Below are 20634 nucleotides of genomic sequence, written 5' to 3' on the forward strand. Positions count from 1 at the left end.
AGCATGAGGGGATTTTTCTCTGATGTTTACTATGAGAACCTAGTCAGGCTCCTGGAGGTAAATATCACAATATTGTAAATCTCCACCCTACAACTGGATTCCCCTGGAAGTTTTAACTGTCAAAATGGTGCACACTGTGCCTCTAGCAATTCATCAATTACAGTTTGGGTTTCCCTACCCCGACACAGATTCCTGTGGTAGTTTCTGCCGAGAGTCTCTGCTCTGGTAAAGCCATGACTCCCTGTATTTGCCTTTCTGTCTCTTCAGTCTTGGGGACCAGTTTACTCTGTGCCCTCCTCTCTCTCATAAATCCAAGCAGAGATGTTGATTTTTCCAGTCTGTTCAGCTTTTCATCATTGTTAGGATGGACTGGCAACTTGTAAGTGCCTTACATGTGGAACCAGAAACTGAAAGTTGCTGAAATAATGTTTTTAAATGAAGAACAAAGTTGAAAGACTTTTACTACTGGTTTCAAGATTTACCGGAAAGCTACATTAATCAAGACAGAGTCATAATGATGAAAGACAGATCGCTCAATGAAATAGAATAGAGAGCCCAGAAACAGACCCACACATATTTGTTCAATGGAAATTTGATAAAGGTACCAACACAGTCCAAGGAGGAAGGAAAGTCTTTTCAACAGAGGGTGCTGGAACCACTCAACATCCATATGGAAAGAAATGAACATTAATCCTTACATCATACCATACACAAAAATTAACTGGAAATGAATCCTAGAGGCATATAAAAAAAAGCTAAAACTATAAAACCCCTAGAGGAAAGTTAGTAGTTATCTTTGCTAACTTTGGTAGATTTATTAGACACAATGAAGAAAGCATGAATCATAAGAGAAAATTACTTAATAAACTGGGTTTTATAAAAATAAAAAACATTTCCTCTTTGAAATACACCATTAAGAAAAAGGCAAGGGGGATTGCCTTTCAGATTTTACCATGAGGTTCATTTGCGAACTTTCATCATCAGGTGGCCAGCATCGAAATGTTCAACCTTTTAGTGATGAGGATGCATCGATTGAAACAATGAGCCATTGCAGTGGTTACAGTGATCCTTCCAGTTTTGCTGAAGATGGACCAGAAGTCCTCGATGAGGAAGGAACTCAAGAAGACTTAGAGTATAAGTTGAAGGGATTCATTGACCTGACCCTAGATAAGAGTGCGAAGACAAGGCAGGCAGCTCTTGAAGGTATTAAAAATATACTGGCTTCAAAGATGCTTTATGAATTTATTCTGGAAAGAAGAATGACTTTAACTGATAGCATTGAACGCTGCCTGAAAAAAGGTAAAGGTGATGAGCAGCGTGCAGCTGCAGCATTAGCATCTGTTCTCTGTATTCAGTTGGGCCCTGGAATTGAAAGTGAAGAGGTTTTAAAGACTCTTGGACCAATCCTGAAGAAAATAATTTGTGATGGAACAGCTAGTATCCAGGCTAGGCAAACTTGTGCAACTTGCTTTGCTGTTTGCTGTTTTATTGCCACAGATGACATTACTGAGCTGTATTCAACTCTGCAGTGTTTGGAAAATATCTTCACCAAGTCCTATCTCAAAGAGAACGACACTAATGTTGTCTGCAGCACCCCTACTACAGCGCTTCATATCAGCTCACTTCTCGTGTGGACATTATTACTGACCATATGCCCAATCAATGAAGTGAAGAAAAAGCTTGAGGTGCATTTCCATAAACTTCCAAGCCTCCTCTCTTCTGATGATGTAAACATGAGAATAGCTGCTGGTGAATCTCTGGCACTTCTGTTTGAATTGGCCAGAGGAATAGAGAGTGACTTTTTTTACGAAGACATGGAGTCTTTGACTCAGATGCTTAGGGCTTTGGCTACAGATGGAACTAAGCACCGGGCCAAAGTGGACAAGAGAAAGCAGCGGTCGGTGTTCAGAGACATCCTTAGGGCGGTAGAGGAACGGGATTTTCCAACAGAAACTGTTAAATTTGGTCCTGAACGCATGTATATTGATTGCTGGGTCAAAAAACATACATATGACACCTTTAAGGAGGTTCTTGGATCAGGGATGCAGTACCACTTGCAGTCAAATGAATTCCTTCGCAATGTTTTTGAACTTGGACCCCCAGTGATGCTTGATGCTGCAACACTTAAAACAATGAAGATTTCTCGTTTTGAAAGGCATTTATATAATTCTGCCGCCTTCAAAGCTCGAACAAAAGCCCGAAGCAAATGTCGAGATAAGAGAGCAGATGTTGGAGAATTCTTCTAGGCTTTTAGCATTTGAAGACCACTTTCTAATTTCCCTTTTTTTAAAAAAAAAAAAAAAATTTCTAATGTATTTAAACTCTAGAGACAGTTTTTTATCTTGGGTCAACAGATAGCTTTTGTAGTAGGGGTTATATTATAATTTAATGTGTAGTATTGCAACTGGTGAGTTCTGGTTATTGAATATTCTCTGTATATATAATCAGTAAACATTAATAAAGTGTTTGTAGTGTGTGGTCATTTTCTATTTATGAAGAGAGCAAAAATATAGTATTTCACTTGATTTCATGATGAGAAAAACTATTAGCTGAGGTTAAATTTCTTACGTTGTGGTTGTCAGAAATATTGATTATAATGATATAGATATACAAGATATTTAACTTAAGATCTTAGACAGATGAGTTCTGGATATAATTTTGGGAGCTAGATCTTCTGGAAAAGCTGCTATTATTTTCAATTTTAAATGGAACCTAATAATTTTGTTACTGGGATCAACAAAGGGAATTATACCATGAGACCTTACAGCTGCACTTACAGGCCATTCAGTCCATCTGTTATTCATAATGAATTTGTATATGCCAGAAAATTTGCTAGCCTTGACCTCTGAGGGCAGTAACACTAATTTTATCTGCTGTGTAAGACCTTGTGCCCTTTATTTTGAAATAAAGATCTTTTCACAATAAAAAAAAAAAAAAAAAAAAAAAAAAGAAAAAGGCAAGCCACAGAATGGGAGAAAATATGTGTAAAATATATGTGTGACTAAGAACTTGAATCAGAATACATAAAGAACTCTCAAATCTCAGTAAGTTAGAGATCTCCAAATACTTCTTAAGAGAAGATGTACAAATGGCCAATAAGCACATGAAAAGACGATCAATACTATTAGTCGTCACAGGAATGCAAAGTGAAACCACAGTAAGTTACCACTTCACATCTATTAGAAAAGCTAAAATTAGAAGAGAATACCAAGTGTTTATGAGGATGCAGAGCAACCAGAACTCTCAAACACTGCCGGTGGGAATGTGTACTGGTGCAATCACACTGAAAAACTTTTTGGCAAGTTTTCACCTACCAAAATGATCCAGCCATTCCACTCCTAGGTATTTCCTGAGAGAAAGACTGTACCTGCATGTTCACAGCAGTTTTGTTCACAATAGTCAATATCTGTAAACAGTCTGAACGTCCATTAACAGGTGAGTGGATAAACAATATGTGGCAGAGCCATATAACTGAATGGCGCTCAGCAGTAAAAGGAACAAACTACTGATGTATGCAACAGCACAGATGAATACAAAAACATTATCCTAAGCAAAAGCAGCCAGAAAGAAAAGAACGTATACTGTAGGAGTCCATTCTATAAAATGCAAACTAATCTATTGTGATAAAAGAAATAGTTCAGAATTTGACAGTGGCCAGGAATGAAATCAGGTCGGAACTGTGAAATGGTACCAGTAATCTTTTGGGAGCGATGGACATGTTCTGTGTCTTTAATGTGGTGTGGTTTCATGGGCATCTACAATTGTCAAAGCTCATCCGATTGCTTTGAACGAATGCATTTTTTTTCACTTTTATGTAATTAATTGTATTTATTATGTAAATTATCTCCTAATAAAGATAATAAAGATAAAAATACTCAGAAAGGTATATTAGAGACCAAAAAAAACTACAATTGAAAAATCAAAAAAACAATGCCAAAGCCTGCGTCTGTGCACTTTTTTCCTATTTGCAGTTATATACTTAAGAAAAAAAATTCTGATACAATTACCAATAACAGGAAGATTGCTGTTGTTTTTAAGAGAATGAAATGTTTACCATTATGGTATCAATAGTTTTTAAGCACATTCTCCATATGTGATTTTCCTAACTGGGTATCGTATGGAACATTTGCTGTGGGGAGCATACAGCTTGGTGACTTTGAACAAAAAATCAATAGCAGTGATCTGGAAGTGCAGATCTGGTTGAAGTCCTAAGCAGTTATTATACCAGATACTGGAGGGAAGTTCATGAACTAGAAATTAGGTGAACTTCTGGTAACGTTGGCACACTTTTGTGAACAAGTTTTGTGTCTAATTGCTTCCCGGGTGTTTTACCATTGGCAGATTTGTGGGAAGTCTGCCTGTTATAAACCATAGCATAGACAACTAGTTACTCCCTTTTTTGTTCAGCTGGAGTTCAGAAAATGATGAGTTCACTGGTGCCAGAGAGAAACTGCTGCATTGATTGATATTTTTTTAGCATTTGTATTCTTGGAATAAACACAATTTGGTAAAGTATTAGCCTTTTTATATTCCTGGATTCAATTAGCCAATGTTTTATTTAGGATAACTGCACAGATTTTCATGAGAGAGCTTGGACTGTAATTTGCATTTTTTGTATTGACCTTGTCAGATTTCGGTATCAAAGTTTTGCTGGTCTTATAAAACAAGCTGACCTCTTAAAACAATTTTCTTTTCTTTGGAAGAATTTCTACAAGATCATTGTTATTTCATTAAATGTTTAGGAGAATTCAATAGTGACAATCCTTGTCCTAGGAATTTCCTTGTAGAAACGTTTTAAATTACATACCAAATTCCCTTAAGAGATAAAAGACTACTCAGCATTTCTGTTTATTCTTGTATCAGTTTAGTAAGATATGTTGCTCTAGGAATTTTCCATTCAAATTTACTAGCATAAATGTTATAATATTCTCTTATCTTTTTAATAAATATAAGAACACATTTTGATTTTTGTTAATTTTCTCTGTTATGCATTTGTTTTCTAATTCAGTGATTTTTGCACTTATCTTCATTATACTACCCTCTGCTCTTTTTGTTTGATTTGCTCTTAATTTTATAGCTTATTCACATGGAAACTCAAACAGTGATATTCAGCTCTTCTTCTTTTCTAATTTAGCTGCATCCCACAAGTTTAGATATGTCATATACTCATTGTTATTTAGCTCAAAATATTTTCTAGTTTTTGTTGTGATTTCTTCTTTGAGTCAGATTTTTAAGGAGCTTTTCCTGCTTAATTTTCAATTTAGGGCATTTTATAGTTACCGTTTTATTGTTTATGTCTAGCTTTTTAAGTTTAAAAACACATAAAAAGTATTTAAAATCTATGTCTAATAACTCCAATAATAAACCTCCATGTGTCTGTTTTTATTGTTAGTGGGGTCAGATTATTTTATTTAATCAGGGACTGAGCTGTCTGAGCTGTCTTAAAGTTTTCTACCATAGCTTGGCCCTGATCCTGTACTTAGCTAGCCAGGGGTCCATGTGAGAATCTGGGGTTTCCTAGGCCACCTCCTCCTTGGAGGATCCAGAACTCCTAGTTTGCCTTTTCAGTACTGTGAGATTACAGCAAACTCCTCTTTGACCTTCAGTAGCTTTTTGCCTACTTGCTTATCCCTCTTCTAAAAAGTAGTAGCAGAAAGATGGCTCACTTGCAATTCCTTTCTCTCCAGGAGCCTGACTACAAGAGTTCTGGTTGATTAAACCATTCTCAGATGTCATCACCATTTTTTACGTTTTGTATTTTATCTGGCTTTTCTAGGTGGTTTTGCGTTAGTGTGCCAACATGCTGCTCCATGAGAGCCAGCAGCGAAATCGACTGCTTTCATCTTAGCCTCTTTGTAATCCAATCCACACAGAGCAGCAGGACCATTTGTATAAAATTTTAATCAGTGTGATGCTTCCCTGCTCCAATGGCTTCTTACCACATTTACAATAAAACCCCAACCACTTTCCAGAATTTACAAGATGCTGGTCCCTGCCTCTCTCTCCAACTTCGTCTTAGACTCCACCCCATCCCTTCCACACTTGCCATCCTCCAGCCACCGTGACCTTCTTGCTTAGACATCCAAACCCGTTATATGCAGGACTTCACACTGGCTGTTTCCTCTGTCTGAAATGCACATCCAGCCTGGTCTGTATGTCTGGCTTCTCAGTTCACATGACAGCAACTCAGAAAGGCCTTCTTGGACCACCGCTATCTAAGGCAGCTCTTTTCCATCAAATACATCATATTATGATGTGGTGGTTCCTTCATGTTACTTGTCTTCCATTGAAATTATCTTGTTATTTATTTTGTTTTGCTTTTCTCACATTAATGTAAATTCCACAAGGCCAGGCCTTATCTACCTAATCTTCTAATCTTATGACCAGACTGGAGTAGCCAATAGCGCATGTATGGGGATTAATCCACCCAGCTTTGAGGGCAGAGACAGGGAGAATGGGGTAGAGATTACTATATACCAGGGCCCCAGGCCTGATTTTAATATAATCAATCTTCTTGATGTTTCTGAGACTCTGCTTTTAGGAGTTCCCTGTTTTACTTAGAGGTACAAATATACAGTCTACGTAAGCACTCTGAACAGATAACCCGAGACACTTTAGTTGCTGCTGTTTCTGTTTAACTTCTCTGTGAAGCTATAGTCTTATAAACGCTCATTATAACCATACTGGAGAGTAAACAGACCTAAAAGTCAAGGACAGTGTTCCCAGAGTGAAAACAGTTTCTAATTACAGGAATAAAAAAGAGGAGATAAATCAATCACCATGGAAGTCTTCTTTTTAATTTCTTTAGTTTGCATTATGTTTAACATGTATTTCTCTCAATTTTCCCTCATTTAAAACTTCTGACAGTAACTTTATTTTTTCTCAGATTTATCATGTTTTAATTAGCAAAAGTATGTTTCCAGTTTGAACTTGAATAAATTTGAAAAAAACCACGTAAGACTTTAATGCAACATTAATCAAAGAAATAAATTGAGCATTTAAACTACACATTAAAGGGTATTCTTGCTCTTAAGTGCAGGCAACTTCAATTATTTCTCACTGAACATCCTTGGTATGTTAATCAACAAATACGGAAAGTAGGACAGTTTAGTTCTCCTTTACCTCCTTGCATACAGATTTAAAGACTTGCATGAATCTTGCAGGAACAGGGAATCTTCATTTCACTCACTACGGTGCAATGTGAGACCCCAGAAGCCAACATTAGCTTCCATTTGTAAGCAATCAGGAAACCACGCCAGATATGCATGATTGAAATAAGCCCAGCCCAGTCGCCATCTCTTATCTGAGAACACCACAAGCGCCACCCACATGACATTTCTGAACAGTCCCCTAAGTGTCTGTGGTTGCCCTGGTACCTTTGCACATGTTCCATCCACCTGGAATGCTCTCCCCGTCCCCCAAATATCCTGCCACTTGTCAAGACCCAAGTCCAAGAGCACACCCTCTGTGAGATCTTCCCTCAGTGCTTTGCAGCATTCTGTCCACACCTTGATTAGGACATTTATTTCATCGTATTTTCTCCTTCCACTAGCCTGCAGGGTCTCATCTATCCATCATTTTTGCTGCTTCGATTTCTAATACAGAGTACATGCACAATAAATATTTCTTAAATGAATGAATAATCAGCCATGAGAACTTCACCTTGCTTTCCCCCATTAAAAAAAAAAATTCATTTATCCTTCAAACATATCCTCCAGAAGGAGGGGCTCATATGATTAGCAGGAAAGACGAATTTAAGCTTTTGATAACTGCCTTTGGCCTTATCACTCAATGCTGTCAATTTTAACTGATTTTTTTTAACCTGAAATAAGAGGAGGTATAATGATCATTTTGAGTATCTGATATAAGCTATGGATATTTTCTCCAGAATTTATTCACAACCACCTGTGCACAAAACTGATCAGTATCAGGCTCTGAACTGGTTCAAATTCTGGTTCTGCCATTTACCAGCTGTGTGACCTTGGGAAATTCACTTGACTTCTCTGTGCCTTGGTTTCCTCATCTTTCAATGGGGATAATAATAGTATCTATTTCACAGGGTTGTTGTGAGGATGAAATAAGTTAATTATATAAAATGTTTCAAACACTGCTTGGCATAGTAATCCCTATAGAACCTAGTAGTATTAGGTCCAGGAACTGGAGGTATCAAGATAAATTGGATGTGATTCCTTTCCTTGAAGAGCTCAAAGTCTCGTGAGGAAGACAGCTGTGCAAATAGAAGACACTGTAGAGGTCTGGACAAAGGAGCAAAGAGGAGGAAGCACTTTCCTTCTGAGGCCTGGGATGGGGTGCCAGGTAGGAGGTGGTATTTTAGCTGAGAATTGATGCGTGAGCAGGAATCTCTGGTTGAATTAGTTGAGGATGTACAGATTAGGCAGATATAAGCAAAGACACAATTTATGCAGCCATGTGAAAGCACAAGGGGCCCTGGGGGACAGCAGCTACTGACAGTGGTCTTAGTGTCATGTGGGAGGTAAAAGGTGCTGGAAAGTAAAGCCGAAGCACATTGCAGACACTATAAACTGGTTTATTCAACACCTACGTTCAACCGTCTAGTCCCCGGCCCTCCCGACGAGAGAGTCAGGGAAGCGAAACACCAGATTTTCCCAACCAGGTGAGGTCCTGTGATAGGTAATAGGGCTTCTCTTACAGGATAGTAATTCAAAGCCTTTCAAGGAGAAAGCTTCTTCGTTTTTTTTGCTTTCTTCCTACCTGGAACTTGGGTTTGGAGGCTTTAAGACAGGAAGAAGAGAGCCACCTGCTAAGGTGTAGTGGCAAGACCCAGAGAGCTTGGGTCCCTGGTGGCCATACTCAGTAGCTGCACTGCCTGGACCACCTCCTTCTGGACTTCCGGTTTGTGAGAAATATCACAGCTGACCAGGCTTCCTCTAGCTTAGAGCCTGAGGCATCCCTAACTGACACAAGTGGAAAGCAATGCTGGGTCACTGAGGCCTTGAATGTTCTGCCTCGGGGCTGAGACTCCCACATTTGAGCTCTGGGTACTGTAAGCTAATTTAGGGGTTTGAAAATACAGCTTTGCAATCACGCAAACCACGCTGTGGTTTAAATCACGGCTCAGCCAGTTCCTTGCTGTTTAACTTGAGAAATCAGTTATCCTCAGTCTGAGCCTTGTCAGGGAGACATGTGGTGAAACTTACCTTAGGAAGCCGACCTCCACCACAGCACACTGGAAAGAACAAGGAGGTCAAGAGCAGAGGGAGAGTGAGGGTTGGCCTGTGTCCTTGCAAAGTATAACTGAACTAAAGATTCGGAAATAATTTCAGGACTTAAAGTGGATTCTAGCTGACATTTTTAGCCAAAACATATTCTGATGGTACTGGATTTTATAAATGTTCTTTGAGACTTATAACACCTTTATGACTAAATGTCTTAGTACAAGCTGCTCTAAAGTTCTTTAGGAGAGGCTTTTTTTTTTTTTTCATGTGCTATAAATTCCTGTGGCATCTTGTATTATCTCCAGGAATGGAGTGAGGAGTCCATAAATAATTGGCGAGAACAGCCAGGACTGAAGAAACAAATAATGTAAGATTCACGATTCCATGCTAGCGGTCCTGTGGGTGCTTTAGAGTCTGCTGATAACCAAAGTAGTAAGAAGTTCAAATACAACTCTATTTCCCTGATGGCCACTTAAAAGCTCTAATGTTGATCTTCTGTAAAACCTGGGTCAGGCTAAATTAAACCTAGGAAGTAGGTGGTATCATTTAAGAGACAATGAAAAAGCTTTGGCCCCAAACATCTACACGTTCTTGTCAAGGATGCTTGAAAGTTCTGCATCAGAGATGATCTACTTTGAACAATAAAGGAAGGAACCCCGCCCAGAGCGAGTGCCCAGGGTAGTAGTAACACATTTCCATCAGCACCAGCCTGATGAGGATAATCTGATGCCCAGATTGAGGATAACTGATTTCTCCAAGTTATACAACTGGCGGGGCTGGGATTTGAACCAAGGTCTGTGTGACTGCAGATCTGTACTTTTAACTCCTACATTATATACTGTGGCATTTCCATGCCCTAAACCCCGCTGTCTCCCAAGCCATGCAGTTTGCAGGTTATCCCCTCAAGCTAAAGCAGGGAGCTAGGCAGTCAATGGGTGTGACAACTTCCTGCTGTTTCTCTAGGACAGGACTTAGTCACTGGGAGGCTGAGCCTGATGAGGAACCTCCTAGCTCCCAGCTGGTGGTGGAGACACGTGTAAGAGAGGAGAAGGGCCTGTATCAGATAAAACAAATTATCTGAAACTCCAGCAAGTTGCCTAGCACTGTGTAAACCAGGAAGATGGCATGAACAATCAGCCTCCGTGTCTATTTCAATCAAACAATATGCAACCCCATATCTTAGTGTTATTTTAAGGCTTATGGATTTACCTGTCCTAGGAAACCTGACAGTTTCAGAATCTCTGGAACCGGCCCAGAGGGACACCATTCAAATTTGGCACTCTTGCGTAAGGACCACATGCGTGGGAAGAATGAGAATGCTTGGATTAAAACACATCACTTCTTCTCCTGTCCTGCTTTCAGGTGCAAGTTCAGAACCAGAGCAAGAGGCTATTATAGTTGTCCCTCGGTATGTTGGGGGACTTGTTCCAGTACCGCTGAGGACACCAAAATCCATGGAGGCTCGAGTCCCTTACATAAAATGGCGGAGAATTTGCATATAACCTACACACGTCCTCCTGTATGCTTTATGTTATCTCCAGATTACTTACAATATCTAATACAGTGTAAATGCTATGTAAATAGTTGAAAATACAATGTAATGTTGGGTACATAGTGCCTGGGTGCAGCAAATTCAAGTTTTGCTTTCTGGAATTTTTTTTTTCCCCAAATAGTTTCCATCCGAGGTTGGTTGAATCCCTACATGCAGAACCTGCAGATACAGAAGGCTGACTGTGTATGGCTACTGAGTGCAGCTGCAATGAATAGTTTCATGGTCCCACGCTGTGAGATTAATCAAGATCTCTAGGAGTTGTAATCCAAAGAGAACATGGTGACTTTCCAGGACCAAGAGAACCATGAACTTAGCAGCAGAGTTTGGGGCTCCAAGGAGGGAGGGAGTAGCATGTGGGCTTCAGGGTCAACGGTTTTGTTGTCCCTTAAGCTCCTTTTCAGGGCCAGGGCACTCACCTCGGCCTGCCAGATGGGGTTCACGGTGTTGCCGATAATCTTGGATCGCCTCTCCTGTCCGTGGTGTGGGAGGGCAGGGAAGATGCTGTGCTTCCCAGGCTGAATGGAAATCTTCAGGTAAGGGTCTGGGTTGAAAAACATCCCTTTCTTCAACCCCATGGCCTGGAAATCTATAAAACAGAGGATATTCTAATATCATGTGTGTTAGCAAGGTTAAAGATTATATTAGGCTTCACACAAGAAGAGTCCATCTGAAACGTGTAAAATGTTTTTCAATCTTTAGACCATTTTCCACCTCATTACAAATATAGACTGATATGTCTCCAGAACCCATTACATGGAACATTTACTGATTTAAGTGAACATTTACTGTATTAAATTGTTTTGGTTAAGAAGTGTCTGTAATAAGTCAAGACTGGCATTGTGGTCACTATGCTTTTCAAGAGAGGACTGTTGGCCCCTAGTGGTCTGGGCTTCTGGCGTTCCTCAGGCAGGTTGGGGTGAGGGGCTGAGGGTCACCTCGGGAAACCTGGTGCACACTGAGGGAGGAAAGCCAACTTGGAAAATTCAGTAGGTCCAGGTGAATTTTATTTTATTTTTGGCTGTGTTGGGTCTTTGTTGCGGTGTGCGGGCTTCTCATTGTGTTGGCTTCTCTTGTTGCAGAGCACGGGCTCTAGGTGCATGGGTTCAGTAGTTGTGGCTCACGGGTTCTAGAGTGCAGGCTCAGTAGTTGTGACGCACGGGCTTAGTTGTTCTGTGGCATGTGGGATCTTCCCAGACCAGTGCTTGAACCCGTGTCCCTTGCATTGGCAGGTGGATTCTTAACCACTGCACCATCAGGGAAGCAGGAACCACTTCTTCAAATAGAAGACAGAAAACCAAGGGCTCTAGCCTCACAATAAATATGATTTTCACTGAGTAAGGAGACAGTGCATCAGAAGAAATAAAGAGAAAGGTGAGGATTAAAAGAGCAAAGAGGGCTTCCCTGGTGGCGCAGTGGTTGAGAGTCCGCCTGCCGATGCAGGGGACACGGGTTCGTGCCCCGGTCCGGGAAGATCCCACATGCCGCGGAGCAGCTGGGCCCGTGAGCCATGGCTGCTGAGCCTGCGCGTCCGGAGCCTGTGCTCCACAACGGGAGAGGCCACAACAGTGAGAAGCCCGCGTACCGCAAAAAAAAAAAAAAAAAAAGATGGTAAAAAAAAAAAGAGCAAAGAGCACAGACATTGGAGGAAAGGAAAAAACATGGCCTCCATAGAGCTAATGCACATCAGTGAGGAGAGTTCTGAGGAGAGACCGTGTGGTCGGGTGGGAAGGCTTTGACAACTGAGCCGTTCCATGTAATTGAAAATGTCTGATCATGTACAATTTCATGCTCTGTGTGGGGGAGAGAGAAAGAGGTCATTTGTGATAATGGTTTATGGCTGTTCTGAGATAATTTAAAATCATCTTATATTAGAAATATATGATATCAAAAAATATAATTAAAATTTTTCTATTATCAAAGTACTTTTCCCCCAAAATTGTTCATATTTATATATAAGTGAAAGAAACAGGTAAAAATACATTGAACTGATTCTCAAGTATGGTATAAGTTGTGAGGTGTTGGAGGCATTTGTTACTGATGAAAAAAGTACAGAATTTTTCATGTGCATTTACTTCAATGTTATTTTGAGTTGATTCAAGGATGTCTCCATAATGAAATTATTCTTACTCTCTTGCATTATAATATACTGCCATGAGGCGGAATAAAGGTTAGAAAGTACAAACATCACAGAAATTTGCAAAACCCAGGCTACACCCATGGGAATGTGTGCAGAAAAGAAGTAACAAAGCAGCCCGAGACTTCTCTCCTTCGAAAGCTCTGTTTCTGGGGTTGGTCCTTGGCTAGGATCTGGGAACTTGGATCTCAGGAGGGTTCCCACATCTCAGAATTGATAAGAGTGGCTCTCTGTGCCTCAAGTGTCTGTGCAAACTACGTGGTTTATGCTGAACACCTGCTTTTCTTCTGGGAGTCTGGAATTTTGGTAGGTGCTAGGAGCACTTCGGCCGTATGACCAGCCCCCAATCAAAACCTTGGGCTCTTGAGTCTGTAATGAGCTTCCCTGGTATATAGTATTTCATAGTATTTCACAACTTGTTGCTGGGAGAAATAAACCCAAGCTGTGTGACTCCAGTGAGAGAGGACTCATGGAAACTTGTGCCTGGTTTCCTCCAAACTTCATCTCAGGCACTTTTTCCTTTGCAATTTGCTGTGTATCTTTTCAATGTAATTGATTACACTGATTATAGTCAATGTCATTGACTACTGATTAGAGTCATGAGTATGACTGCATGCTGAGTTCTCCCAGTGGACCATCAAATCTGGGGGTGGTGTTGGGGAATATGGTCCAGAGTGTGACAGACATATAAATTTATCCCTCATAAAATAATGACTACCATCACCTTCATCACCTCCACCACTACTGCCTGTCATTTATTGATTAGCTACTAAATTCTGGGGACCATTCTATGCCCTTCAAATACATTATCTGATTTAATCCTAACCACAAACTCTACAAGATAGTTATTACATCCCTAATTTGAGGAAGAGAAAATAGAGGTTTCTGAGTTAAGTAACTTGACCAGGTCTTCAGAGTTGGTCAATGTCAGAAATGAAATTTGAACCTACTTCTTTGATTCCAAAGTCTGTGTTTTTAACCATTATGTGATATTACCTTTTAATAAAAATGACAACTTTGGCATAGGTCAAATTCTCAAGCATAAATGGGTCTTTTTTTTTTTTTTTTTTTGCGGTATGCGGGCCTCTCACTGTTGTGGCCTCTCCTGTTGCGGAGCACAGGCTCTGGACACGCAGGCTCAGCGGGCATGGCTCATGGGCCCAGCCGCTCCACAGCATGTGGGATCCTCCCGGACCGGGGCACGAACCCGTGTCCCCTGCATCGGCAGGCGGACTCTCAACCACTGCGCCACCAGGGAAGCCCATAAATGGGTTTTTTAAAAAAATTCTCTTCCATCAAACAACTTGTCTAAATCTGCATAATGTTTTTATCATACGTCTGATACCTGATAAGCCTAGTTACTCTTTATTGTTCTTGTTTTTTTCCAAAAGAAAACATCTTTCTTTACCAGTCACACATTTATTCTTCCGGATTAATCTTTTAATTTTTTAATCAGCTCCCCTCCAAAAAATTGAGATTTTGATTGGAATTGCATTGAATCTATAGATTAATTTTGGGAGAAATGGTAACTTTACAATACTTCCTATTCAAGAACATAGGTTTCTTCATTTTTTCATGCCTCCTTTCATGCCCTTCAGTGAGCTTTTATAGTTTAAGTTCAATTTGTATACTTATAAAAATATATGTTTCACGGAGTAAAAATGTTTGAAAACTGCTGCAATAAGGAGCTAATTAGGAGTTAAAAGAACATTCGGCTGGGAGTCAGTATATCCAGATTTTAGTTCTGGAACACTCTCTATTGAACTTTGTAACTTTAGAAAAAAACTTCTTCAGGTCTCAGTTTCTTCAACTATGAGATTGTTGGAATGGATGTCTATAAGAACACAGAGTTTTGTGATTTTCCAACAGTAAATGATACATTAATGGGAAAATACTTAATTTTCCCCCATTTTTTCCTGCATTGTTTTTTGTTCTGATGATAAACATGATGCCTACTGTAACTTTTTTAAATATAGAAGGAAAAGAAACAGAATTTTTAAATTATTTCAAATTGTACTGCATAGTGGCAAACATTGCTAGACTTTTTTTTTACTGCCTTTCAGTAATTTTCTTTGCATAGTTGCAACCATACTTCTATACAAATTTGTACCCTAAATTGTTTCTTTTGCCTAGATTATACCATAAGGATGTCCCATGTCTTTTAGAACATTTTGTATACATAATTCTTAAACAGTATATAATTATTTGGCTCTGTGGTAATTTTGAATATTTAAATTGTCTCCAATACTTGTGAAAAAAATCTGTATTTGCATTTATGATTTTTAAGGTTGTAGTGTTAATTCACTGAAAATTAAAGGGATAGTAGTTACACAGGAAATTTATTACCACCAAGGAGTGGTAAAAACTGAATATATAAACAGATTTGAGAAGTAAAGCATTTGCATCAACAATCTTGCTTTGACATGCTACTCCGTTCTGGAAATTTTCCAGAGGAGACAATTCCATGATCTATCTTTCTGGCTATTTCTCATTTTAAATTCTAAAAAGAAAAGCAGTCCAATTATATGCAGTATCTCCAGTTCTTGAGTTTTCTTAAATTAATCTCTCTGTATGCTGGCGTGGATGTTCACATATTACTTTAGATAAGATGCAAAGATGAAGTTCTTTGAGCCCTAGCAAACCTGAGAATGTGTTTTTCTTGCCTTCTTACATAAATGACAACCTGGTGGGCACAGAAATCTTCGGCTAAAACATGCTACCCTTAAAACTCTGTAGCCTTTGTTTCATGATTTTAGCATTCTGTATGATAAGAAGACAAGTCTGAGATTAACATGGTTTATTCTTTTGTAAGTATCATGCTTTTTCCACTCAGATGTCTACTGTGTCTGCATTTGAAAATTTCTTTAAAAAAATTGGCATTTGTCTAGATGTTGGTCTCTGTGCATACATTTTTTTCTTAGCACCTTATAGTCTAATTTAAAGATTCAAAATCACATTGAACTCAAGAAACCTTTCTCCTATTATTTCCTTTCAATTTGTTCCGATCATTTCATCAAAATCATTAAATATCTATGTATTGGCTCTGTATACGTCATCCATCTTTTTACTTCCTTATCCTTTTTATGTCTGACCCTTCTTCTATATTTTCTACGAGAGAAGCTCAAGTCAGTCTACCATATCATTGATTCTAATTCTGTAGTGGTGAGTATGCTCTTACTGCTTTCTAAAAGCTCTCTTTGAATTCTGTGATTGCATCTTTTAGAATTTATTTTAAATCTCTCCTTGACTATGATAGACAGAAAAATGGTCCCTCACAGATGACCATAACCTAATCCCTGGAACCTGTGAATATGTCACCTTACATGGTAAAAGGGACTTTGCAGATGTGGTGAAGGACCTTTATTGAGATGGAGAGATTAGCCTGGATTATCCAGTTAGGCCCAATGTAATTATAAGAGTCTTTATAAAATGGAGGAAGGAGGGGCAAAATGAGGAGAAAGTGATGTGACAACAGAGCAGAGATTGGAGTGATGCAGCCACGAACCAAAACATGCAGGTAGACTCTAGAACCTGAAAGAGATGAGGAGTGCATTCTCCTCAGGAGGCCCCAGAAGAGTACCAGCCCTGCCTGTTGACACCCTGATTTTAGTCCCTTAAGATTCATTTTCGACTTCTGATCTCCAGAACTGAGTGAATACATGTCTTGTTTCAGGCCACTAACTTTGTGGTAGCTTGTTACAGCAGCAACAGGAAACAGATACACTTGACTTTCTTTTAGCTTCAAAGAACTTCAAAGAAATCCCTTACCAGTTTTCTTCATCCTAGACCTCTTACTTAATAGGTCCTGCACTTTCCTGTATTTTATAGAGAGTACAAGCAGACGAGTGATAAATCCCTTATTTCTCTTGAGCAGATATTTGCCAACAAAATACTTGTCTTTTTCCTCTTGCGTGTTATGTCCTTCAACTTTTTTTTTTTTTTTAAGGTAGAATCTATTCTCCACACATTCTTCAAGCCACAATGTCTATTCTTTATCCATGAGTAGGTTGTGTATCCCTGGTATTGTCCATCTTTAGTTAGTTTGGTTGTCCAACGAGCTGCTATTGGAATCCTCGTCCCTACTTTTACACCTGGAGATGACCAGCATCTAGTCAACCTTTTGATACTTTGTGGGCTTTGCTTAGCTGTACATTTGATGATCTTTTTATCTCATCTTTCTTTGAGGCATGGAATTGATTATGCTACTTTAAGCAGTATTTACTTTTATTTTTCCTTGACAGACGTAGTGAATTAAACATATACATATTCAACTACTAAGTATTACACTTCCACGACCATTCCAGGCTTGCTTCTTTAGTTGCTAAGTTTACATCTCCAGTCACATTTCATTGCTGGCAATCTTTTCCTTGCGATAAGTGTAAGAAAAATGATATACTGGGGGCTGTAGGAGATGAGTCCGTCCTGATCACCTTATAAAGCAGCTTTTTGAACCAAGCTGGTGGTGGTGGTGGTGGGGGCGTGGTTTCCTTTCCTGTGGTGAGTCTGTGAGCCCATGTCTACATGGTAGAGCCAAAATGGGAACCAGTGAATGGATATTTCGTCTCCTTCCCCAGCCCCATGCGGTCCCTCCTGTATGGCATCCCTCTTAGGCTTTAGGATTTTAGTGAGCTTTGGTTAGTGAAAATTCTTCACTTCTGGCAGACAGTAGAGTAGTTTTCCTCGTTTCTACTGTTTCTGAAGGTTTGTACAAATAATTGTTATCAAGCATTTCAATGGGAACATAAGAATAACAAATCAGGAGTTGTTAGTTTTCTGTCCTAGTAATACAAAAGTATTGAGTTTCTTCTTTTTTCTTTTCTTTTTAAACCTAGACAGACACATGCTAATGTTGTCAATGGGTTTCTTTTAAGACTTAATGTTTTAGATTCACAGCAAAATTAAAAGGAGGTACAGGGATTTTCCCATATACTGCCTGCCCACACATGCATCGCCTCCCCCATTATCAACATCCCCTACCGGAGTGGTACATTGGTTATAACTGATGAGCCTACATCGACACATCATAATCACAGTTGAGAGATACTTCACTTCTTTTCCCAAAATCCATCGTTTACGTTACAATTCACTCTTGGCATTGTACACTCTCTGGGCATTGATAAATGCATCATGACGTGTACCCATAATTACTGTACCATACAGGGTATTTTCACTGCCCTAAAAATCCTCTGTTCTCTGCCTATTCATCTCTCCTTCCCCTATCTCCCAGCAACCACTGATCTTTTTATCATCTCCATAGTTTTACCTTTTCCAGAGTGTGATATAGTTGAAATCATACAGTACGTAGCCTTTGCAGACTGGCTTTTTTCAATGAGTAATACGCGTTCAAGATTCCTCCATGTCTTTTCATGGCCTGATAGCTCATTTCTTTTTAGCACCGAATAATATTCCATTATCTGAATGTACCACGGTTTATTTATGCATTCAGCTACTGAAAGACATCTTGATGGCTTCCAAGTTTTGGCAATCATAAATAAAGCTGCTGTAAATATCTGTGTTTGGTTTTTGTATGAAAATTACTCCATTTGGGTAATTTCCAAGGAATGTGATCATGGGGTCATGCGGTAAGAGAATGTTTAGTTTTGAAAGAAACCACCACACTGTGTTCCAGAGTGTCTGTGCCATTTTGCAGTCCTACCAGCAATAAATGTGAGTTCCTTTTGCTCCACGTCCTCACCAGCATCTGGTGTTTTCAGTGTTCTGGATTTGAGCTATTGCAATAGGTACATAGCTGGTATCTAGTCGCTGTTTTAATTTGCATTTCCCTAATGGCATATGATGTGGAGTACCGTTTCATATGATTACTTGCCACCTGTATAGCTTCTTTGGTGAGATGTCTGACAAGATCATAAGATCTTTGGCCCATTTTTCAACTGGGTTGTTTGTTTTCATATTGTTGAGTTTTAACAGTTCTTTGTATATTTTGGATTAACTTTCCTTTATCGGATGCGTCTTTTGCAAATATTTTCTCTGAGTCTGTGGCTTGTCTTCTCATTCCCTTGACATTGTCTTTGGCAGAACAGAAGTTTTTAATTTTAATGAAGTCCATCTTATCAATTTTTTTTCATGCATTGTGTCTTTGGTGTTGTATCTAGAAAGGCACCACCCTACCCAAGGTCATCTAGGTTTTCTCCTATGTTATCTTCCAGGAGTTTTATAGTTTTGTGTTTTACATTTAGGTCTATGACTCATTTTGAGTTAATTTTTGTGAAGGGTATAAGGTCTGTGTCTAGATTCATGTTTTTTTTGCATGTGGATGTCCAGTTGTTCCAGCACCATTTGTGGAAGGGACTATTTTGCTCAACTGTACTGTCTCTGCTCATATTTCAAAGATCAGCTGACTACATGGGGGTCTATTTCTGGGCTCTCTAGTCTATTTCATTTATCTATTTTTCTGTTTTTTTTCTTTTTTTCACAAGTACCACACTGTCTTGATTACTGCAGCTTTATAGTAAGTCTTGAAGTTGTGTAGCATCAGTCCTCCAACTTTGATATTCTCCTCAACATTGCGTTGGCTATTCTGGGTCTTTTGCCTCTCACTATAAATTTTAGAATCAGTTTGTCAGAATTCACAAAATGACTTGCTGGAGTTTTGATTGGGATTGCATTGATTCTATACATTAGTTTGGAAAGACCTGACATCTTTACAGTATTAAGTCTTCCCATCCATGAACATGGAATATATCTCCATTTATTTCATTCTTCTTTGATTTAATTCATTAGAGTTTTGTAGTTTTCCCTATAAACATCTTGTCCATATCAACATTTTGTTAGATTTATACCTAAGTATTTCATTTTGGGGAGGTGCTAATGTTAATGGTATTGCGTTTTTAACTTAAGTTCCATTTGTTCATTGCTGGTATAGAGGAAAGGACTGACATGTTGTATATTAACCTTGTTATTATCACTTATCAATGGATTTTTAGACACACGTTTGCTTTACTGGGGGCTCACTTAGACATGAAAAGCCTCAGGTGACCATCCATCTCCCAAGGACACTCATGAACTTCATTTCTGTGATCTCAGATCTCTGATATTTATGGCCTACAGTATTTGCTGGTTTGATAATAAGTTAAGCAATAGTTTTCAAACTGTGCTGAACAGTTCTGTGCCCTACAGTTTCATGCCATTGTGTCTTCACAAAGACCACATAGGGTGAAATTGAGTGCATGGGGCTCTGAACTCTGTATATCATTTTAGCCAGAGCAACTCAGTTTTTGTTTATAGTTTTAATTTTGAAATTACTTTAGATTCATAGAAGAGTCTACCCAGTCTCCCTTACTGTTAACAGGTTAAGAACTAAGGTACATGATGAAAACTAAAAAATTAACTAAATTACTCTTAACTATTAACTAATTATGATTAACTAAATGACAAGGCTTTTTTTGGATTTCACTGATCTTTCCACAAGTGTACTTTTTTGAGCAGCTCAGTGTTTAATCTGTTTTACCAACTGGATTTCATGTGACATTTTATTTAGACCAAGGGTCTGCTAGCTGCTGCTTGCCTCAGGCTTTCCCCTACCTCCACTTTATAAACTCTCAATTACTGCTAGTTAGCCACGAAGGAAAAGTAGAACGGTAGCTTCTCTTCTCATCATCTCAACTCATCTAAGGAATGCATCTATTCCTTATTGAATCCTCTTGTACCCTTATGAGGTCAAGGGGTGAGAAATGGAATGTTTCCTGCCATATCAGTAAACAAAGGATGTCACAGTCATCAGCGACTGCAGC

General features: G+C 39.1%; 2 protein-coding genes across 2 annotated transcripts in view; one reads left to right on the forward strand and one right to left on the reverse strand.

Moving 5' to 3' along the window:
• The window catches only part of HECW1 (HECT, C2 and WW domain containing E3 ubiquitin protein ligase 1), a 256280-nt gene that overhangs the window by 160468 nt on the left and 75178 nt on the right, over nt 1-20634 (reverse strand). Inside the window, exon 5 of the mRNA XM_019940665.3 lies at nt 11166-11335. Within this exon, the coding sequence (XP_019796224.2) occupies nt 11166-11335 (170 nt within the window). The remainder of the gene's footprint in view (nt 1-11165; nt 11336-20634) is intronic.
• On the forward strand, nt 951-2476 carry LOC117313568 (interferon-related developmental regulator 1). The gene has a single exon (XM_033862871.2). It carries the CDS (start codon nt 954-956, stop codon nt 2244-2246), a length of 1293 nt encoding a protein of 430 aa, XP_033718762.2. The 5' UTR covers nt 951-953; the 3' UTR covers nt 2247-2476.

Source organism: Tursiops truncatus, chromosome 9, assembly GCF_011762595.2.
Source record: "Tursiops truncatus isolate mTurTru1 chromosome 9, mTurTru1.mat.Y, whole genome shotgun sequence".
Lineage (NCBI taxonomy): Eukaryota > Metazoa > Chordata > Mammalia > Artiodactyla > Delphinidae > Tursiops > Tursiops truncatus.